The following is a 22,122-nucleotide window of genomic DNA, read 5'->3' on the forward strand; positions in this document are numbered from 1 at the left end:
ATTTACTCAGCCTTTACTTGTTCCAATCCTTAATGAGTTTCTTTCTTCGATTGAACACAAAAGAAAATATTTTGAAGAAAGCTTAAAACATGTAACCATTGACTTCCATAGTATTTGTTTTCCCTTTATGGAAATCAATGTTTACAGGGTTTCAGCTTTCTTCCAAATATCTCCTTTTGTGTTCAACAGAAGAAAGAAACTCATAAAGGTTTAGAAGGAGAGTTCACTTTTGGGTGAACTATCATTTAATATCGGTCTAAATATACAATATAGTTGCAATTACAGATATGATAAACCAATAACAGGCAGTGAATATTCACATATGCTTTGAGAATGTTATTGTGTGTACTGAAGGTGTAGACACACATGTAGTTATCATTACAGCTATCATTCTTGGTTTGAACGAGTCCTAATAGGTCAGATTTGACATCAACAGATTTCAGTCTTGAGGTATTGGACTTTAAAGGATAGTTGCTGTCCAATTCATCAGTGGACACGCAGACTAAAGTTGCCTTTAATTCCTCATAACCCTAGCCTGATCTTTCGGTCTGCTCCGATTTCTTCCAGGTCATCGTCAGAGTAAGAGCCATGAGAGCTGTAGCTCAGTGCCGAGCTGTGCTGCAGGAAGTCTGAATTGCGAGGTAGACTCACACCTACATTAATAGATTGTCTGAACTCTTCCTCGTCTTCTTCGTCTTCCTCTTCTGGGTCCAGATCCTCATCTTCGTCATGTGCACTGCACCGGCTCAGGTCTTTGGGCTTGTTCCCTCTCTTGCCGGATTTACAGCCATCTGTTTCCAGTTGTGCAGCCTGCTCTTTAGCTTATTACGGCTGCGCTTCCACTTCATTCGCCGGTTCTGGAACCAAATCTTCACCTAGAAAATAATGTTTTGTTTTGTTTCACTGGTGTTCAAAATATTTCCCTTCATACTAGATTTCTGTATAATTTTCTTATTCTGTTTTTCACCCAAACTAATTTAATGAGAAAACAAATGGTTTAAGGTACTGCTTTAGTAGAAATTCATATCATTTAATTAGTATAGAAATGCATTATATTTAGAAAATGTATGAATGCAATTGGTCAAATGAATACTTTAGTTGTAATCAATTTATCTAACACATACAAATTCTTTTGAGAATATGTTGCTTTCTCCTTCTGTAAGCATTAGAGAATTTACATGATGTGATTAATATACATACCCCTGAATTATTAAACACATTTCTAAACATAATAGTTTTTATAACTCATTTCTAATAACAGATTTTTTTTTCTTGCTATGATGACAGTAAATAATATTTTACTAGATATTTTTCAAGACACTTCTATACAGCTTAAAGTGACATTTAATGGCTTAACTAGGTTAATTAGGTTATGTAGGCAGGTTAGGGTAATTGGGCAAGTTATTGTATAATGATGGCTTAGTCTGTAGACTATCGAAAACTTATATAGTTTAAAGGGGCTAATCATTTTGACCTTAAAATGGTTTTATAAAATCAAAAACTGTTTTTATTCTAGCTGAAATAAAACAAATAAGACTTTCTCCAGAAGAAAACATATGATCAGACATACTGTGAAAATGTCCTTGCTCTGTTAAAACATCTTTTGGGAAATATAAAAAAAAAAAAAAATTCATGGGGGCTAATAATTCTGACTTCACCTGTAGCTGTTTTTAATTTTTTTTATATAATAGTTTACATATTTTAAATATTATTATTAACCACTGTTGTCTAATGACTTGCCTATAATTAACCTAACTTACCTAGTTAGTCTAATTAACCTACACTGTAAAGTCTTAAAACCAATACTTAAATCTATATTTGCTCATTTGTGGTGTCATTAATAAGACACGGCTTTTACATTCTTTTAACATGTACATAAATGTACACTCTTTATGTTTCAAATCCACTCCTGGCTGTATCAGTAACAAATTTGGACAATTGAATAAATCTGGCATGTTCTTGGTCTGTGGATTCTCCTTTTTGTCAGTGGGTGTATTTAGGGGAATGTTCCAATGTTTTAATGACCAGTAATTTAATTATTTGCTTGGGCATATTAATAAACATTGTGCATTATAATACCCTTTTCTTTTTATTATTTTTTTCTTCTGTATTTGGTGCCACTTAAAATTTAATTTTGTGTATTTACACATGGGCAGGTATTTTTAATAGATAATTAGAAAAATGCATTACTACTATTTAATTTAGAACACAGTATTATACTGTGGGATTACGGTTCACTGCAGGAACCCTGCTGCCACTATTTTACTGTTAAATTACAGAAAAGCCGTAATTTGCAAAATGGTAATGAAACTGTAGGATTACGGTTCACTACTGGAAACCCTGCTGCCAGTAATTACTGTTAAATTACAGAAAAGTTGTAATTTGGAAAACAGGAATGGAATTGTAGGATTACGGTTCACTGCTGGAAAACGCTGTTGCCAGTATTTTACTGTTAAATTACAGAAAGCCGTAATTTGTAAAAACGGTATTGAAACTATTAGGATTATGTTTCACTGCTGAAACCCTGCTGCCAGTATTTTACTGTTAAATTACAGAAAAGTCGTAATTGGAAAACGGTAATGAAACTGTAGGATTACGGGTTCACTGCTGAAAACGCTGCTGCCAGTATTTTACTGTTAAATTACAGATAAGCTGTAATTTGGAAAACAGGAATGGAATTGTAGGATTACGGTTCACTGCTGGAAACGCTGTTGCCAGTATTTTACTGTTAAATTACAGAAAAGCCGTAATTTGTAAAACGGTATTGAAACTTTAGGATTATGTTTCACTGCTGGAAACCCTGCTGCCAGTATTTACCGTTAAATTACAGAAAAAGTCGTAATTTGAAAAACAGTAATGAAACTGTAGGATTGCGGTTCACTTCTGAAAACCTTGCTGCCAGTATTTTACTATTATATACAGAAAGCCATAATTTGGAATACGGTAATGAAACTGTAAGATTATGGTTCACTGCTGGAAACCCTGATGCCAGTATTTTACCATTAAATTACAGAAAAGCCATAACTTGGAAAATGGTAATGAAACTGTAGGATTACGGTTCACTGCTGGAAACCCTGCTGGCCAATATTTTACCATTAAATTACAGAAAAAGCCGTAATTTAGAAAAAAGTTATGAAACTGTAGGATTATGGTTCACTGTTGAAAACCCTGCTGCCAGTACTTTGCTGTTAAATTACGAGAACATTTTTACAGTCATTAAATTAAATTGGATACAAGTATCTTGCAGTATAACTAGTAAAACATCATGTACTGTCATCATGGCAAAGACAAAATAAATACGTTATTAGAAATTACTTATTAAAAATGTTATGTTTAAAAATAGGTTGAAATGTCTTAATGTGTTAATAAATGTCTTAAAATTCACAGAAGGGCTAATAAATTTGCCTTCAACCATACATAAAAATTTACAAAAGAGATACAAATTTAAACAAATTAGTTACTAATTTGTCAAATAGTTATTGTTATGAGAGTGCTGCTTTCTCCTGACCTGTGTCTCAGTCAGCATCAGAGATGTGGCCACTTCAAAGCGCTTGGGTCTTGATAGATACTTGTTGAGTTTGAATTGATTTCCAGCTCCAGGAGTTGCTGACTGGTGAAGGCTGTGCGTGGTCTCCGGCACTTTCCAATCAGTCCAGACTGAGGTGCCCCTGAAAAGACAGATAGATGATGAAGGAGCTGTGCCAAAAAACTCAAAGATATACGGTGATGACACCAAGCAGAGTAGCAAACAAGAACATAGTCACCTCTCCTTACAACCCCCCCCCCCCCCCCCCCCCCCCCCCTTCAATAGATAATGATAACGGCTTTACTTCAGTTTATTGTTGATGACAAGGCTGGGAGATATTGCTTTAGCGGGACAATAAAACACCAGAGAGCACTATTAACTTAATGAAAATTCAATAAATGCTACCAGATAACTTTATTGATGAAGCTTGGACCATTTTAAGTGTTTCTTTATAGTTTTTCCTTTGGATGAAGGCTGTTTTAATGGTGCTGTCATTTATGATGCTATGAAAAGATTGAAAATAAAAAAGCTTGCATTAAAGTTCCGTTAGCAGTAAATACTGATTCAATTATGCTGGATAATATTTATGGCATGTGAGTTCACTTTATTGTGCTTTTGCAAAAACAATTAAAAATATGTTACGTGCATAGGCCTGTTTATAATTTAAATGTGGCGAAATTCTGAACAACCAATATATTTGCAATAGCCTATGTAATATTTTAATTATGTTAAACTATTGGGTTTGTCCATATTTTAGCCAAATTTAAGTTGGAGCAACATTTGGGATTGTATAAAAGTTTATAATCTAAATATATTTGTAACGTTATAATAACTTCATATTGTGTTATACACGTGCAGCTAATGGTAATATTTTTTTATATCATAGCCTACCTAAATGTAATTTAAAAAGTATACATTAATTCAGCATATAAACAGTAGGCTAACATATATTTATAATATATTCGCAGGAGGGCCACATACCGCTGTAGTCTGCAAGGCGAGGGCATTAGAGTCGCCGCACGCATCCAGTGCTCAAGGCGGTAATGAACGGCCATGGCTGCCGCTTTCAGATGATCTGGGTACGACTGCGTGAAACGCGAGTACGCGAAGCTGGGATGCTGCGCTCCTAGTGCCGTGTGGAGTACATTGGCGATGGATACATTCCTGGCATAGACCCTTGAGAAAGTGAGGTAATCCTGGATGAGAAATATTTAACATGCCCGGTTTGGGTAGGACCCCTGTCTGGAGCTGAAACGTGCGAGGAGGAGAGGTTTTCTGTCCGTTTGCATATGTCGATATCAGCACCTTCATTGCACAGTCCCGGGGAATCACCGCGCACGATCCGCTGAGAGCTTTCCGACAGGAGAGCGTCTATCCGAAAGTTCTTCGACTTATCCATGGAGGCAAACTTTCAGAATCAAGTGCGTGTAGAAGTCAAATCTGTTTAAAATCTTTAATCGCTCAAATTTTCACTTAATTAGACCGATGACCTGACAGTCTGTATCGTCGTATTATTTAGGACAGTTATGGACTGTTGTATTACTCTGTGTATGTGCGTGCTTTCATTTCTACGTGCGTGATGCATCGATACGCTAGGAGCGCATGCAGACATCAGTTTTGACTGTCTCGCGCTTCAGCTCGCTCCTCCTAAACACTCCCTGATTGGTTGCATTGTCGCAATGCTTTCTAATTAATTCATTACACTCGCATATATTTAATCAAGCAATACCTTTCACACTTCTGACCATAATCGCTCGGTTTATAAACCATAACTATTTAAACAATTTAGCTACAAACTGGTTACACAAATGTGATTCTGTGCCACAAAACCATGCAGGCAAGGGTTAATTGTTTTAATTGAGATTCTTACACAATTTATAAGTTGAAAAAATAGGCTTCCATTGATGCATAGCTTATTAGAATATATGTGGCTGAGGTACAACCATTAAAAAAATGGGAATCTGATGGTTTAAAAAACTACACATAGTTTTTATTGGAAATTTACAAACAAAAATCTTTATGGAACATGATCTTTACTTAATATTCTAATGATTTTGGCGTAAAAGAAAAAAAGTCGAATATTTTTTACCCATACAATTTCAGTATACAAAAATGTAGGCTATATAAAGATTTGAGCCTATATATCAGGAATAAAATACGCAAAAATAATACACATTTCATATAGCATTTAAAAAAAAGTAATTAAGTAACACATTTGGTTACAGTGTATTAAGTGTTTTAAGATTGTAATACTAGCTTATTTTCCCCCAACACTTGCAAACAATGTTTTTTAGCTGTTGCTTTATCAAATTTTTTATCAAAAAATTTACAAAATAGTCTATTGACAATAATGATGTAATGCTAAAAAATAAATAAACAACATCTAACGATTATGTGGTAGATGGGCTACAAAATACGAATACAAAAAATATATTTGCATTAAATACTGGACAAATTTTGCAATAAACGTCTTTAAAAATCTATGATTGTTTTAAATTAATGGCTCACCTTCATTCAGGTTACAGATTTTTTTATTAAAAAACATATATTTTACTTGCCTAAATGTTATTTAATATTCTTCATAAGATACAGGTCTATGAGCCTACATTCAAAGAAGAGGAAAGTCATGTTTAAAATGTACAGTGTTATATAATAGACGAAAAATATTAAATACAATTTAAATACATTAATATATTTTTAATATAACAAAAATCTTTTTTTTTTCTAAGTGGTGCACTAGATACAGGTTTATTGCTAACTCACACTAACCTTGACAAAGGACACTGACAGACAGGTTGTCCTTTTCCACTGGTCGCGCTCGCAGGTGTGATGCCGCCGCGCGGTTCTCACACTCTGTTTCTTATCAGGTGCAAACATATATAGGCTATACTAATGCACACTAAAGGCAAATGCTGCAGTTGTAATAGGCTATTATGTTATTATTTTCTTTTGGGGGTATAACGACAGATTTCGAAATATCCGTTTATTTGCATGATGTACGCTAACAAAAGCGATTTTGAGAATAACAATATAAGCAATTGGACCGGCTAAGGAGAAACAAATTATAAGTGATCACTGGTTCAATACATAACTTTTAAAGTGATAGTTCACCCTAAAACGAAACTCACTGTTTACTCACCCTCAAGTGTTTTCAAACTATTATGACTTTCTTTTTTCTGTTGAACACTAAAGACGTTATTCTGAAAAATGCTAAAAGTTTTATAGGTTTCCAGCATTTTTTTCTAAATTTTTTCTTCCTCTTTAAACAGAAGAAAAAAAAGAAATAACTTTTGGGCGAATGCATTTGATAATGACAAACGTGTTTTCTTTTTATTTAATTAATTAAAAAATATATTTATTCAAATACGCTTTACAGGATTGAAAGAAACGTGGTTATTTAAAGAATTCTTTACTGAAAGGTGTTTGGTGAAAGAGGTCTCGTGACATTGCTGTGGAAGCAACCAAGAGCAATTTGTAAGTGTTACGACATGCTGACATCACAATTTATCAAATAAATAAAGCATTTTTTTAAAAATAAAACATTTAAAAATGATTAGAACACGACAAACGCGCTATAATAAAATAATAATAACGTGATTTTACGCAGTCGCTTGCAGAACGCAAACTTGATTGAGAATTAAGCCAGTATTCTTCAGCAGCTCAGAGTCATGCATTCACACCTGAGCTGCAGGATTGCTTTTTTGAAATGATCGACTTTTTTCTCTGAATGTTTTTTTCTCGTGGGAAGTGTGGGGATGCGCTCAGCACTGTCACTGTTCCCAGTCCAGACACGACCTTGACGTTATAATTAATCTCAGTTCATTAGAAAGATAAAGGTCAATTATTAGGCTTCTACCTGTCAATCATTAACTTTGTCTGGGTTTACAGACACAGCAGAGCAGATAATAAACAGATGTCTTTCTTTTCTTTCATTTCTGGAAGGAGAAATAAGCTGCATATATTTTGAATTAGTCAGATTTATTTTAGGAGAATACTAAATAAGAGGTATCAAATGATAATGTGTAATACACATTATTGTTACATATTATATAATTTTGTGTCAAATATCTACATTGTTAAATAATCTTAATTTTAAAGAATTATATAGAATTTTAATATAATTCTTCAGACTAAGAATTATTTACACATATTGTTGGGAAAATAGACAGGGTTTCTGTGGGGTCCTGAAAGTCTTAAATTTCAAAATCTAAATCTTAGGCCTTAAAAAGTCATAAATGTACCGAAATATTAAATAATTTTTTTAAACTTTTATTAAAAAAAAGATAATTTTTAACTCTATTTACCATAATGGCTTAAGTTCCTTACAATAACATTTGTTTAGAAGTGCTCCTTGTATTTACTCCTGAGGTCACCGACCTGGACAGATTGTTGTGCAAAGATTTAATTTATTATAGTTTTTAAGACATGTAAAACATTTGTTAATTTTTTTTTATTTTGAAGCAAGTTTATATTAAAAAAAATGTGTATAGATACAAGTTGAGCTTGCTTGTTTTTACACAATATTTTAAATATTTTGCTAAGAAATAATCTCTAAAATATATATATTTTTTATTATTCATTTATTATTGTAATATTAAATGTATTAAATTATATATATATATATATATATATATATATATATATATATATATATATATATATATATATATATTATTATTATTATTATTATTATTATTATTATTATATATTTTTTTTAAAGGGCAACAAAAAAATCTTTTCCAGCTGGTCAATTTGAAAAATTCTTTCGCATTTAGCCCTTCTAAAATTTAATTCATAATGGTCTTAAAAATGTCGTAAAAGGTCTTAAATTTAACTTGGTGAAACCTGCAGAAACCCTGATAAAGCTAAAGTGCACTTAATGGACCATTAATTAACATTACTTGTTATAGGACAAAAGTAGATTTATACATTTATTGATATTTAAATATAATAAAATATAATTTATTTAATTTTAATATCAGAAATGTACCACTAAAATGGGTCAAAAACAAACCATATCATTTTAGCGTTTGGATAAAATAAATTTAAGCTTTTAAAATTTAAATTTTATCTAGAAAGTATATTAAATGGAAGTATTGTGTCTACTTTAATGTTTCAAATAACAGACATATTTATGAATGGAAACATATCCTGACCTGTTGTTAATTACAGTTGAAATTAGAATTATTAGCCCCCCTGAATTGTTAGTCGCCGTTTATTTTTTCGCCCCAATTTCTGTTTAACGGATAGATTTTTTTCAACACATTTCTAAACATAATAGTTTTAATAACTCATCACTAATAACTGATTTATTTTATCTTTGCCATGATGACAGTAAATAATATTTGACTAGATATTTTTCAAGACACTTCTATACAGCTTAAAGTGACATTTAACGGCTTAACTAGGTTAATTAGGCAGGATAGGGTAATTAGGCAATTTATTGTATAACGATGGTTTGTTCTGCAGACAATTAAAAAATATAGCTTAACGGGGCTAATAATTTTGACCCTAAAATGGTGTTTAAAAAATCAAAAACTGCTTTTATTCTAGCCGAAATAAAACTTAGCCGAAATAAAGACTTTCTCCAGAAGAAAAAAATATTTCAGACATACTGTGAAAAATGTCCTTGCTCTGTTAAACATCATTTAAGAAATATTTTAAAAAATACTACAAAATGGGTAACACCTGGTTTAAGTGGCACAGTATAAAGATTTAAAATCAGACTATTAGTATTTTAATTCATTTATTTAGTATTTGGAGTTGCACTGTCATCAAATTATTCTTCTAAACATGCCTGAAGAAGTATTATTATTATATTATTATTATTATTATATATTTTTTATTATTATTATTTTTTTTGCATAGATGCAACTGTTACACGGAATGACATTTTAGTAAACAATATAGATACACATACAAACAGTCATGGTCAAAAGTATTGGTACCCTTGGTATAAAGTATATAAATAAGGAAATAACAAAATTACAAAAAAATCTAACATTTCATTAGAAAAAAAAACTGTTGAAAATATTGGAAATAAATATTTTGCTTCAACACAAACTGGCCAAAATTATCAGCATTCTTTAATTCTGTGGAACATTAAGAAGATTTTTTTAAATGCTGAAAACCTGTAACCATTGACTTCCAATGAGTCAGTGGTAACAAGTTTCCAGCTTTCTTGAAAATATCTTGTTGTGTTCAACAAAAAAAGTAACTCAAACAAAGTTTGAAACAAGCCAAGGGAGAGTAAATATTGAGAGCTTTTTCAGGTTTGAGTGATCTATCTCTAAAATAATAGCCTTAAAAGTTTGGAAAAACCTTAAATATCATAAAGTATATCTCGTAATAACTTAGTAAAATAACAGAAGTGACTAAATTGGTAATACAGATCTAGAAATAGAAGCCCTCTTTCTTAAAAAAAAAAAGGGAAAAAAGCAGCACAGATGCCTAACAAGCCTGTCAAAGGTGCAAAGTGCTCTCAGCATTCTGACTGTCCAGAAGGGAGCAACACTTGTATTCAAGAGACAGTAAAGAGCCAATGAATGGACAGCTATTCATACACAAATGCAACATGGTGGCCTTTGCGTAACTGTCTGACCTCTTGCTCTAGGTCAGACATACTATAAGTGCATGGCAGTCAGAGGCAATGCTAAGGAAATAACCTCTAATTTCCAATTCCGATGCTGCAAATTGAACTCTTTGTCCAGACTGAACCAAAACTTAAAGTTACATTGGTGGAATCCACTGAATAGTCAGTTTGTTGTTTTAATTTCCATTCTCAACCATCCTATTGTTGGCTCTTGGTGATTGACCAGAGGGAATTGAAAACTTCCTCAGTAACCAGTGCTGGGCGGTGTGGGTTAACCAGTTCAGGCCTGCCTTGAATTACTTGATTAATGACGGCTGTGTCACAGAGACATCAAGACAATGGCAAAGGCAAGAGGGGTGTGTTTCTGGATAATTACTGCTAAATCCTGCCATTGCGGAGTTAAAGCGTAACAGAAAGTTCAGCTCACACACACGTGTACGTACTGCACAAAGAGTAGGGCTGGATGGGTAATTAGTCCTGCAGAGCTTCTACAAACATCTGTTGCTCTGGTGGGGGAATAGGTGGCTACATCAGGAGCTGGTGGTGCATCGTGGGTGGCTTTTTTACTGAGACGTGACACATGTAGAGAGAAAGATTATAAAACACGACTCACTGAAGTGATGCCAATGATGAGTTTACACATACATAAATATAAATAAGTACAAAATCAGTGACCATAAAATAAAACCTGCTATACCAATGTATTGCTTTCAGAAAACCAACATTTTACATTTAAAAAATAAATAAATGTTTGTATTGATCACTGTATGACAGCATGCATTTAATAAGTATATAAAACAACAAATGAATATAAGTGTACAATATCAATTACTAACAACAGTTTGGCATTATACAATAAATAAAACAAATACATAAATAAATTAATAAATACATCCATTCATACATGCATACTTGTAGATATAACTTAGTTTCTGTTCAGCATTATAAATAAACAAACAAACAAACAAACAAAAATGACCATATATGTGTGTGTGTGTGCGTGCGTGCGTGCGTGCGTGTGTGCGTGCGTGTGTGCCATTTTACAAACAAAAACTAACACATGAGGGAATAAATAAATGAGTAAATAAATAAATGTTCAGTTCTAATAACTGTATGACATTTTGATAAAAACAAACAAGTAAAAAAAAGTGGTTCCAAAAAACATTTCATAACAAAAACTAAAATAAACTTAAATAATCTAAAATAATAAATAAACAAACAAAGATTAAATAAATAACGAAATAAATAAATGTTCAGTACAAATTATTTATATATATCAAATTGTACATGCACATTATAAATAATTAAATAAATATAAATGTACAATCCCTATAATTATGAATAATATATTTGCATCAGTTAATCAATCAATAAATCAATATAAACAAACAAGCAAACAAACAAATAAATAAATATGTTCTAATAACTGTATGACATTTAAATAAAAACAAACAGACAAACTAGTAAAACAAAATGTGCAGTTCCAAAAACTGTAACATTTTGATAAAAAAATTAAATAAACTTAAATAGTCTAAAAATAAATAAATTAAATGTTCAGTACAAATTACTTCACTCATTATATATTGTATAAACAATTAAATAAATAGAAATGTACAATCCCTATTATAATTAATAAAATATTTGCATTATACAATTAATTAATAAATCAATATAAACAAACAAATAAATACATATGCAGTTCTAATAACTGCATGATATTTTGATAAAATAAACAAAGTAATAAATACTCAAGGGCAACAGTGGCGCAGCTAGTACTGTCGCCTCACAGCAATAAGGTCACTGGTTCGAGCCTCGGCTGGGTTAGTTGGCGTTTCTGTCCGGAGTTTGCGAGTTCTCCCCATGTTTGTGTGGGTTTCCTCCTGGTGCTCCGGTTTCCCCTACAGTCCAAAGACATGTGGTACAGGTGAATTGGGTAGGCTAAATTGTCTATAGTGTATGAGTGTGTATGAATGTTTCCCAGAGATGGGTTGCAGCTAAAAGGGCATCCGTTGCATAAAACATGTGCTGGATAAGTTGGCGGTTCATTCAGCTGTGGTGACCCCAGATTAATAAAAGGACTAAGCCAAAAGGAAAATGAATGAATGAATGAATAAATACTCAAATGACAATTATAACATTATACACTTTATTAAAAATACAGAAAAAAATGTATTAGATTAAAGACCATTTATGACATTATACAAAGTAAAAGTGCAACACACATGACTATTTGAATTTTACATGTAATACAAACACATAAATGCATGACTGCAGCGCATTGCAGTCTCCTTCCAGAGGAACGAGCTGATGTGCTTTAGACAAATATCAAAAAGTTTAATCAGACCGTTCCTTTTGCAGCCATTATTGCTCCCTGGCCACTACAATAATTTATGGCATATCACTCCAGATTTCTGAACCACAGTGTAATAACTCCCAAAGTATAGCCGTATTTTTATTTGTCAGTGTGGAATTTAATTAGCAAAGCCTAAAAGAAATCAAACAGCATGAACAGATGCCAAGACTGGATTGCTATGGCCTTTGTGCACAGGTACACGTGTGTATGTGTGTGTGTGTGTGTGTGTGTGTTTGGAGATATATAACAGGACAGGCATGATGATGTATAACTGCTACATCTAATCAGCCTCTGTGTTTATCTTCTCAGTCAACTCACAGAAAAAGAGAGAGACCATGAGTGAAAAATATTCGGTCTCATTTTGCGTTTACTAGGTAACCACTAGGTACTTACACCAAAAGAAAAACAGTACAATGTACTAATTGTGTTCATTATTTTATTGCACAAAACGTATGGTGCTATTGAGCTGGAATACATGTAAGGTTAGGGACAGGTTTGGTAGTATGGGTAGGTTTAAGGGTGTGTTAATGTTTAAGGGATGGGTCATATAACAGTGTAATTACAAATGTATAATAATTACACATCACAGTGTAATTATAAATGTAATTTCAGAAATTAATTACAAATGCAAATTGCATGCAGATCATTTAAAAAATATAAGTACAATATAAAAATATGTTTGTACAAAATAAGTGTATTCTACCAAATTATTAATTTAAATGTAAGTACATAGTAATTAAATCACTTAATTTAAAGGGTCGACCAAATATTCAATATGTTATGTCTAAAAATGCAGGATGGAGAGAGCATACAGTGGAGGGGTTGTGGATCTCAAAGTGCTTTTCAAGAAATTCTCCAACTGCCACACTGCCAAAGTCCAGCACCTTACAGCCCTCCTCCTGTCCCGTTGAGCTGATCTGGAGGTGCGGGTATTTGGCTGTCAAAAGGAATTGAAATGTGATCATCTGTTCAGTTCAATACAAGTTGCTAAAAATGACTAATAACAATAAGGACAAAAATATCTTTTTGAAAATGTATCTGCTTTTTAAATTATTTTTCAAAATAATTAAATTAAATAAAATAGAATAGATAACAACAGAACAGAAAACACTACTCTCAGTCACTTTGTTCATAAAAATACTAATTATTATGCAATTAAGATATTAAAAAGTAATACAAAAATAACTGTCAACAAGTTCCTGAGGTCTCTTACAGTAGATTTTGTAAAATGGTGCTTTACCAAGTATGTATTTGAAAGTCAAAATTACATTAAAAAAAAAAAAAAACTGCACCAATGTACAGTCAGTAGTGAAGAACTTTAGAATCGAAACCACTAAAATTGGCAAACACCTAATTTAGTGCATTTATTTCTGCAGACATTTATATATTTGGCAGATGCTTTTATCCAAAGAGGCATCAATTAGCTTTTTTTATTATATAGGTTTGGTAACACTTTACTTGAATGGGGTGTTCATAAGACTGTCATGACACTTTTACAATCATGACATGACACATGCCAAGAATAAGAATGGAATTTCATACTATTGACAACTGTCATTAAGTGTCATTCACTCAGCTGTCATTTCAAATTTAGATTACATTTTTTTGAGAAAGGTGACATGGTGGCTCATTGGTTAGCACTGTCGCTGTGTAAAACATATGCTGAATAAGTTGGCGGTTCAATCCGCTGTGGAGACACCTGATGAATAAAGGGAGAGAGACAACTTGACATTACCAAGACCACATAACTTGTTGTAAAACTGTCATAAATCATGAGGCCATTTATAATCGTGTCATGAATTTGTCGTTAGAATTTCTCATTAAATGTCAATAATCTGTCAAATAATTTATATATTTTGATAACAGTGTCATTAATATTTAATAGCATTTAATGTCACAAATTCAACATGTACCTCCGTAGTTGAAAAATATTAGTTCAAGAAAAATATTAATGATGCTGTTAGAAAAATTATGACAGATTTATAATGACCTCTTGACAATCATTTATGACAAGTTAAGTTGTAACGACAAAGACAAAGACAGGTTATGATGTATTTGTTTGTCAAATTGTCATCGCAAAGACATCTTAAACAATGTCACCTTCGCATTTAAAATAACTCAGCTAATGACACTTAATGACAGTTGTCAAAAGCATGCATAAAATATCATCCAAATTCATGACATGTGTCTCTCATGATTATAAAGGTTTCATGTCTTACAAACACTCACTTCAAGCACAGTGTTACCATTTTATAGCAATTGGTTACAAAAATAAAAGCACTAAAAACTATTTTCTTCACATTTATGCAAAGTAATCCTATGCAATTATATAAACAGTAATTGTAAGGAGATCGGATATTATTATTACAAAAACATAGAAAATCATTACAGTAGGTACTCACACAGCCCACACAGAAGTACAGCACATCTGCTCTCTCCATCAGTACCAAACGCACAGCTGGCCTCAGCCTTGTACACTAGAGCCTGCTGAGGTCTAAACTCTACCATAACCCTGCGCTCTTCTCCAGGCTTTAGCTGTCCAGTTTCAGGAGACAGCTGGAACGGAGGATCCACAAACCACCTGAATACTGTCTGTAGCTTACTAGTGGAAAAAACATGCATATAGTCTGATGTTTCAACATACATTTCTTTAGATGGCAGCTGTATGTTCAACCATTCAATACATCTTTACCTGGAATTCTGAAAGAGGAAGCTGGTTTGGGAGCAGTGTTGAACAGCACAGGGTGGAAGAATCACTGTGTCTGGAACATCCAGTGCATGGTGGGGAATCACAGATCGCAGACACACCTGGAATGTGCCTTCTTTACACTCAAACTCTATTGCGTCCACACATTCACACTGGAAAGAGGTATATCCGTTTATGTGTCAACTGAGATACATTTATGCATCAACTGATGTGGAGACTGAATTCAACTGATTATAGATTTTATGTAATATCATGTATCTTTCATTATTTGATTAGAATCTTGTTTAAAGAGACAGTTTATGCAAAAATAAAGGTTTGCTGTCAATTCAACTTTCTAATGCACAGACTAAGTGTCTCTCTTTTTTTAAAGGTATCAATGTATCACCATCAGTCAATTTTTATGTTCATATGTTTTTGTTTTTGAATCCTCAGAGTGCTGGTAGGATCCCAGTTCAGTTTAAAATCTTTTTAATATTCTACAGGAAAACTAATCTTGGATTGTCTTTGAAATCATATTTGAGTAAATTTTCCCCTTAAAAAATCCATTATCCATAATCCACTATAATAATATGATCATTGAATGCTTTAAAATATATAACGGATAAGAAACACTGAAGAACTTTACCTTCTCAAGAGGGTGAAAAGTAACCGGAAGAGAGAAAGATGTTCCTGGGCTCAGACGGATGGTCTGAGGAAATGGTGTGCTGAAGAACTTGGATGAAGGCGGTCTGAAATTGAGAATATGTATTGAATCTATCAGTATACTGTAAAGTTTATAGTTAAAAATGTTTTTTTAAGAAATAAAAATAATTATTCAGCAAGTAGATATTAAAATGATAAAATAGTGACAGTAGAAATGTATTTATTTAAATTATAACTAAATATTGCCAAAGTCCCTTTAAGGCAAGTCATTTCACTCAGCGGCCATCTTTGAAATGCCTCTCAGGCAGTATGCTCGGGCATTCTGTTTGAATGGAGAAACATCAAATTCTCCAAAACTACTTGCCAAGCTTATCATTAAATTTCATATTATGAAACAACAATTACATTAAGCAACAACTGTCTCTTTAGGTTCATTTCTAATTGTTTGAGTCAAACAAAATCTGCAGGCTTCATTTGCCATATTGACTTTTACACTTTTTCCCAATCAAAACTATACAAGTGACACCTCTTGTGTTAGACTATCCACCATTGTTTCAGACTCTCTTCCTCCATCTTGCAAACTATCTGCACTTGATACGAACAGTGCCACTGATACACTGCTCCACACTAGCATCATGTCTAGACAGACTATGTCCTCTTACATCCAGGCCAGCCTGTGCCAGTCCTCCTGCACCCTGGCTCTCTGATGTTCTCTGTGAGAATTTGGCGAAAAACAAAAAATCCTGAACAGCTCATAACATACCAAACTCTTCTGTCCTCTTTCTCGCCTGAGGTTACTTCTGCAAAGCAGACATACTTCCGTCAGAAAATCAACAGTGCCACCAATCCTCGCTTACGTTTTAAAAAATTTTCCTCACTCCTCTATCCTCTTCCACCTGCATACTCCACACTCACAACTGATGACTTTGCTACATTCTTTTGGACCAAAACTGCAAAAATCAGTGCTCAATTTGCTGCACCTACAACAAACACGCAAGATACACCACCAACACCACACACATTCACCTCTTTTTCTCAGCTCTCTGAGTCTGAGGTGTCCAATCTCGTGCTATCTAGCCATGCAACCACCTGTCCGCTTGATCCCATTCCCTCTCATCTCTTGCAAGCTATCTCTCCTGCAGTCATACCAACACTGACTCACATAATTAACTCATCTCTTGACTCTGTTTTATTCCCCACTTCATTTAAGCAGGCTAGGGTAACCCTACTTCTAAAGAAACCCAACCTGGATCAAACGCTACTTGAAAACTACCGACCGGTATCCCTGCTTCCATTCATGGCCAAGATTCTGGAGAAAGTAGTGTTCAATCAAGTCCTGGACTTTCTTACTCAAAACAACCTCATAGACAACAAGCAATCTGGCTTTAAGAAAGGCCACTCAACTGAGACTGCCCTGCTCACGGTCGTGGAGGAATTCAGACTGGCTAAAGCAGACTCTAAATCATCTGTCCTCATCTTGCTGCATTTATCAGCTGCTTTTGACACTGTAAACCACCAGATCCTGCTATCTACGCTTGAGTCACTCGGCATTGCAGGCACTGTTATTCAATGGTTCAGATCTTACCTCTCAGACAGGTCATTCAGGGTGTCTTGGAGGGGAGAGGTGTCCAACCTACAGCATCTAAACACTGGGGTACCTCAGGGCTCTGTTCTTGGGCCACTTCTCTTCTCCATCTACATGACATCTTTAGGACCAATCATCCAGAAACATGGATTTTCCTACCACTGCTATGCTGATGATACCCAGCTATACCTCACTTTACACCCTGATGATCCCTCGGTTCCAGCTCGCATCTCAGCCTGCCTGTCAGACATTTCACACTGGATGAAAGATCATCTTCAGCTTAACCTCACGAAAACGGAAATGCTTGAAGTTTCTGCTAACCCGACTCTACACCATAACCTTTCAATCCAGATGGATGGGGCAACCATTACTGCATCCAAAATGGTAAAAAGCCTTGGAGTAACGATTGATGACCAACTAAACTTCTCTGACCACATTTCTAGAACTGCTTGATCTTGCAGATTCGCACTCTATAACATCAGAAAGGTCCGACCCTTCCTATCTAAACATGCAGCTCAACTCATTGTTTAAGCTCTTGTTCTCTCCAAACTGGATTATTGCAACTCTCTACTAGCCGGGCTTCCAGCTAACTCTATCAAACCTCTTCAGCTGCTTCAGAACGCAGCAGGTCTTTGATGAACCGAAAAGAGCACATGTCACTCCGCTACTCACCAGTTTGCACTGGCTGCCAGTTGCTGCTCGCATCAAATTCAAAGCTCTGATGTTTGCTTACAAAGCGACCTCTGGCTTTGCTCCTTCTTATCTGCTCTCACTTCTGCAGATTTATGTGCCCTCCAGAAACTTGCATGAATGAACGTCGCCTCGTGGTTCCATCCCTAAGAGGGAAGAAATCACTTTCCCGAACTCTCGCATTCAATCTGCCCAGTTGGTGGAATGAACTCCCTAACTGCATCAGAACAGCAGAGTCACTTGCTGTCTTCAAGAAACGACTAAAAACTCAACTATTTAGTCTCCACTTTCCTTCCTAATCTGTAACTGCCTCTCTGGCTATACCACTAACTGTACTCTCTCTCTCAAAAAAAAAAATTACATTACTAATGCTTTGCTCCTTAGACTTTACACACCTGAAACTTGCCTATAGCACTTATTCACTGCTGCTCTTATAGTTGTGTAAATTGCTTCCTTGTCCTCATTTGTAAGTCGCTTTGGATAAAAGCGTCTGCTAAATGACTAAATGTAAATGTAAATGTATTCAATATACTTTGATATTGCTCTTTTGAACTTTCAACTCATCAATGAATCCTAAATTATAAATTTATACTATTGTAGTTTCCAAAAAAATGCAAAGCAAAACAAACAGTAAAGTAACACTGATTTGTGGTAACAAAGGAAAATTTTTCCTGAGCACAAAATCAGCATATACATTTCTGGAGAGAGCAAGATATGTCAAGATATGTTTGTTTTCACAAATCTGCCAGAGGGCGCTGTGTATGCTTTTTTCAGATCTCAAATTTCATTAAGTGCCATTCGCACCTGCTGTTCTAGCGTAAGTCCACCAGATGCCGCTGTCAACTGACTGACTGACTGATCTCTCCCACCCTCCCCTTTCCCTAAACCCAACCAATAGTGTTTTAAAAAGCACTGATTGACCCGCACACCCACTTCTCTAATCCCAACCGCAGTATTTTCAAAAGCAATCCAGAAAAAGAAAAGCCCTCACCTGATTTTTACCACGTTTTTAGATTTTACCACATTCTGACCTTGTTATTGACTTGTTTCTTTTATTTTTGTTTGAGTTTCTCAATTTTGCTGAGCACTGTTGAATTCCGGTAATCATTGAGTAAACAGATTTTTCTTAAAACTATAGACATCAATGGATAGCAGTGTAAAACATGTCTCAAAATATCTTCCTTTGTTTTCAACTGTAAAAAAACCATTAGGTCTGAAACCACTCATGATGAGTACATTTTTATTTTCGGGTGAAATATCCCTTTAAACATCATAAAAGATAATAAAGTACTTTTAAAAATAAATAGGAGCAGGGGCGTCACGGTGGCACAGAGAGTAGCACAATCGCCTCACAGCAAGAAGGTCACTGGTTCGAGCCTCGGCTGGGTCAGTTGGCATTTCTGTGTGGAGTTTGCATTTTCTCCCCATGTTTGCGTGAGTTTCCTCCGGGTGCTCCGGTTTCCCCCACAGTCCAAAAACATGTGGTATAGATGAATTGGGTAAGCTAAATTGTCCGTAGTGTATGTCTGTGAATGAGTGTGTATGGACGTTTCTCAGTGATGGGTTGCAACTGGAAGGGCATCTGCTGTGTAAAACATAATGCTGGATAAGTTGGCAGTTCATTCCGCTGTGGTAACCTCAGATTAATAAAGGGACTAAGCCGAAAAGAAAATGAATGAATGAAATACCATCAGTTGTATTAATAGTAAACTGTGAAGATAAGTAATTGTGTCTACTGTAATATTTTAATTTTTTATATATTTATTAAACCTCAATATTAAAAAAAAGTACTATAAAGCTTAGCCTTCAAAGCTTGAGGGGGAGAAAAAAACTAACCTGAATGTGAGTTTCTGGAGTTTTCCATGTATGCTTTTAAGGACCAGAGATTTGGTATACTCTAACCCTGGCTCCCAGTATTCCCAGACCAGCTCAGCCCAGGTTTCTACGCCAAAGAAGCAGTTCTGGGGTCTCTTTTGAAGGAACCCTGACCTGAGGTTTGAGACCCTCTGAAAAATAAAACAAGTGACTATTGGATTTTTTCACCAGCAGAGGGCACTGTATTTCAACAAACTATTTAAGCAGACTAATAATTAAAAAACACTTGCTGCAAACAACAGCAGAAAAGAAGCATGATTAAGTCTGCAAAAAATAATAATAATAAGCAATAAATTGAAATTATTAGTAAATCAAGGAAATTTTATTGTGGTAAATTATAATGACTTTACATATTCCTTGCCTTTCTGTGTGGGTTGTTTGGGACTCCAAAGGGAGTTCGCGAGCTCAGAGGATTCACTGGATGACCTGTCAACATTGCAACTAAAACCAACACCAAAATTAACGTAGGTCAAATAATGCATTTATAGGCTTCAAATATATCATATAGCTTTTATATTAAATTAGACATGGTTGCAGTACTTTAAGTATTTGGCCATTTATCAGAGATGAACCAACTGTAAATGTCATCTGACCGATAAAATAAACATATAGCGTCTATATTGCATAAGTCAAACAGCTGCGTGCTGCGGACTGAAGCCATACATTTATATTTATTACAAAAGCAGTATATGTTATGTCTGCCTGAGGTTAACTGAGGCTGGTGTAAATTTATGACCATGTCACTCATTTCTTTACCTTTCTATTAGCTTAAGTGATCTGCCTTAAGAAAATCGCTGACAGGTGATTGCCTCGGAGAATCATCAAATGAAATGTTACTGATAACAGTGATTTCTTTCCAGTTTATATTTATAAAGTTCACAAGGTGTTATTAATTGCATTCGTTTAGTAATTCTATTAAAATCAATCATAAATTCGTTTTATAAACTTAAAAATAGCTTATGTCAAGTATTACAGACACTCTTTTTATATCAGCTATCAAAACTCGCGTTATCTTTACGCCATGCCTACTGAAAGAACAACTTACCACAGCAGTTTTAATGCAGTTGTATTTTAAATAAAAAGAGAAAACAGAATACAAACGTGTTAAATAATTGGCTTCGCCATGGTGAAACTTTCCCCCCTCTCAGTTCAGTTGTGTATTCGAGCTCCATGACAACATCGACGGAAACGGTCAAGGGACATTTTACACACACAAAGCAAGCTTGTTTTAAAGGGATAGTTCACCCAAAAAAATGAAAATTCTGTCACCATTTACACACCTTTCGCTTGCTCCAAACCTAAGTTCATTCTTGTTTTGAATACACATAAATATATTTTGAAGGAAGCTGTAGCTGTAACCTTTGACTTCCATAGCATTTATTTTACTTACTGTCAGCGGTAACAGGTTAGGCTAACTTATACGTTCAGAATATCTTCATAATAAAGTAATAAATAAAGATAATATAATATCTAATTAATATTGTAAACCCCTTACGACACAAATTATCTTCAAAGTTTCAGAAAAATGTAAAATTATACTCCCATAAGCTCCTATAAATGAAAATATAAAAATTCAACACCCTTTAAGTATATATACTGTATATATATATATATATATATATATATATATATATATATATATATATATATATATATATATATATATATATATATATATGTATATGTATATATATATATATATATATATATATATATATATATATACAGTATATATACTTAAAGGGTGTTGAATTTTTATATTTTCATTTATAGGAGCTTATGGGAGTATACTTTTACATTTTTCTGAAACTTTGAAGATAATTTGGGTCGTAAGGGGTTTACAATATTAATTAGATATTATATTATCTTTATTTATTACTTTATTATGAAGATATTCTGAATGTATAAGTTAGCCTAACCTGTTACCGCTGACAGTAAGTAAAATAAATGCTATGGAAGTCAAAGGTTACAGCTACAGCTTCCTTCAAAATATTTTTTTTTTTTTTTTTTTTTTTTTTTGTGGACACCAGGTCAGTTGTACAGTTGTACTTCCCGAGCATTATGCATATAATGCAAAAAAACATAGATGATTGCTGGTTTTCCCAGTGTTGGGTTGCGGCTGGAAGGGCATCCTCTGCGTAAAACATGTGCT

The 22,122-nt window shown here is 34.0% G+C and overlaps 1 protein-coding gene and 1 pseudogene across 1 annotated transcript; both read right to left on the bottom strand.

Annotated features, from left to right (window-relative positions):
- Positions 1 to 495: 495 nt before the first annotated feature.
- LOC130235234 (motor neuron and pancreas homeobox 1-like) lies at positions 496 to 5,092 on the bottom strand (annotated as a pseudogene).
- An 8,121-nt stretch (positions 5,093 to 13,213) lies between these two features.
- LOC130234584 (cilia- and flagella-associated protein 65-like) lies at positions 13,214 to 20,226 on the bottom strand. Its single transcript, XM_056464820.1, has 6 exons — positions 20,197 to 20,226; positions 19,932 to 20,101; positions 15,804 to 15,906; positions 15,164 to 15,330; positions 14,874 to 15,073; positions 13,214 to 13,408 (listed from the first exon to the last, which is right to left on the bottom strand). The coding sequence occupies exons 1-6, from the start codon at positions 20,224 to 20,226 to the stop codon at positions 13,242 to 13,244; spliced, it is 837 nt and encodes a 278-aa protein (XP_056320795.1). The 3' UTR covers positions 13,214 to 13,241.
- Between the last annotated feature and the right edge of the window lie 1,896 nt (positions 20,227 to 22,122).

This window comes from Danio aesculapii, chromosome 9 (assembly GCF_903798145.1).
Source record: "Danio aesculapii chromosome 9, fDanAes4.1, whole genome shotgun sequence".
NCBI lineage: Eukaryota > Metazoa > Chordata > Actinopteri > Cypriniformes > Danionidae > Danio > Danio aesculapii.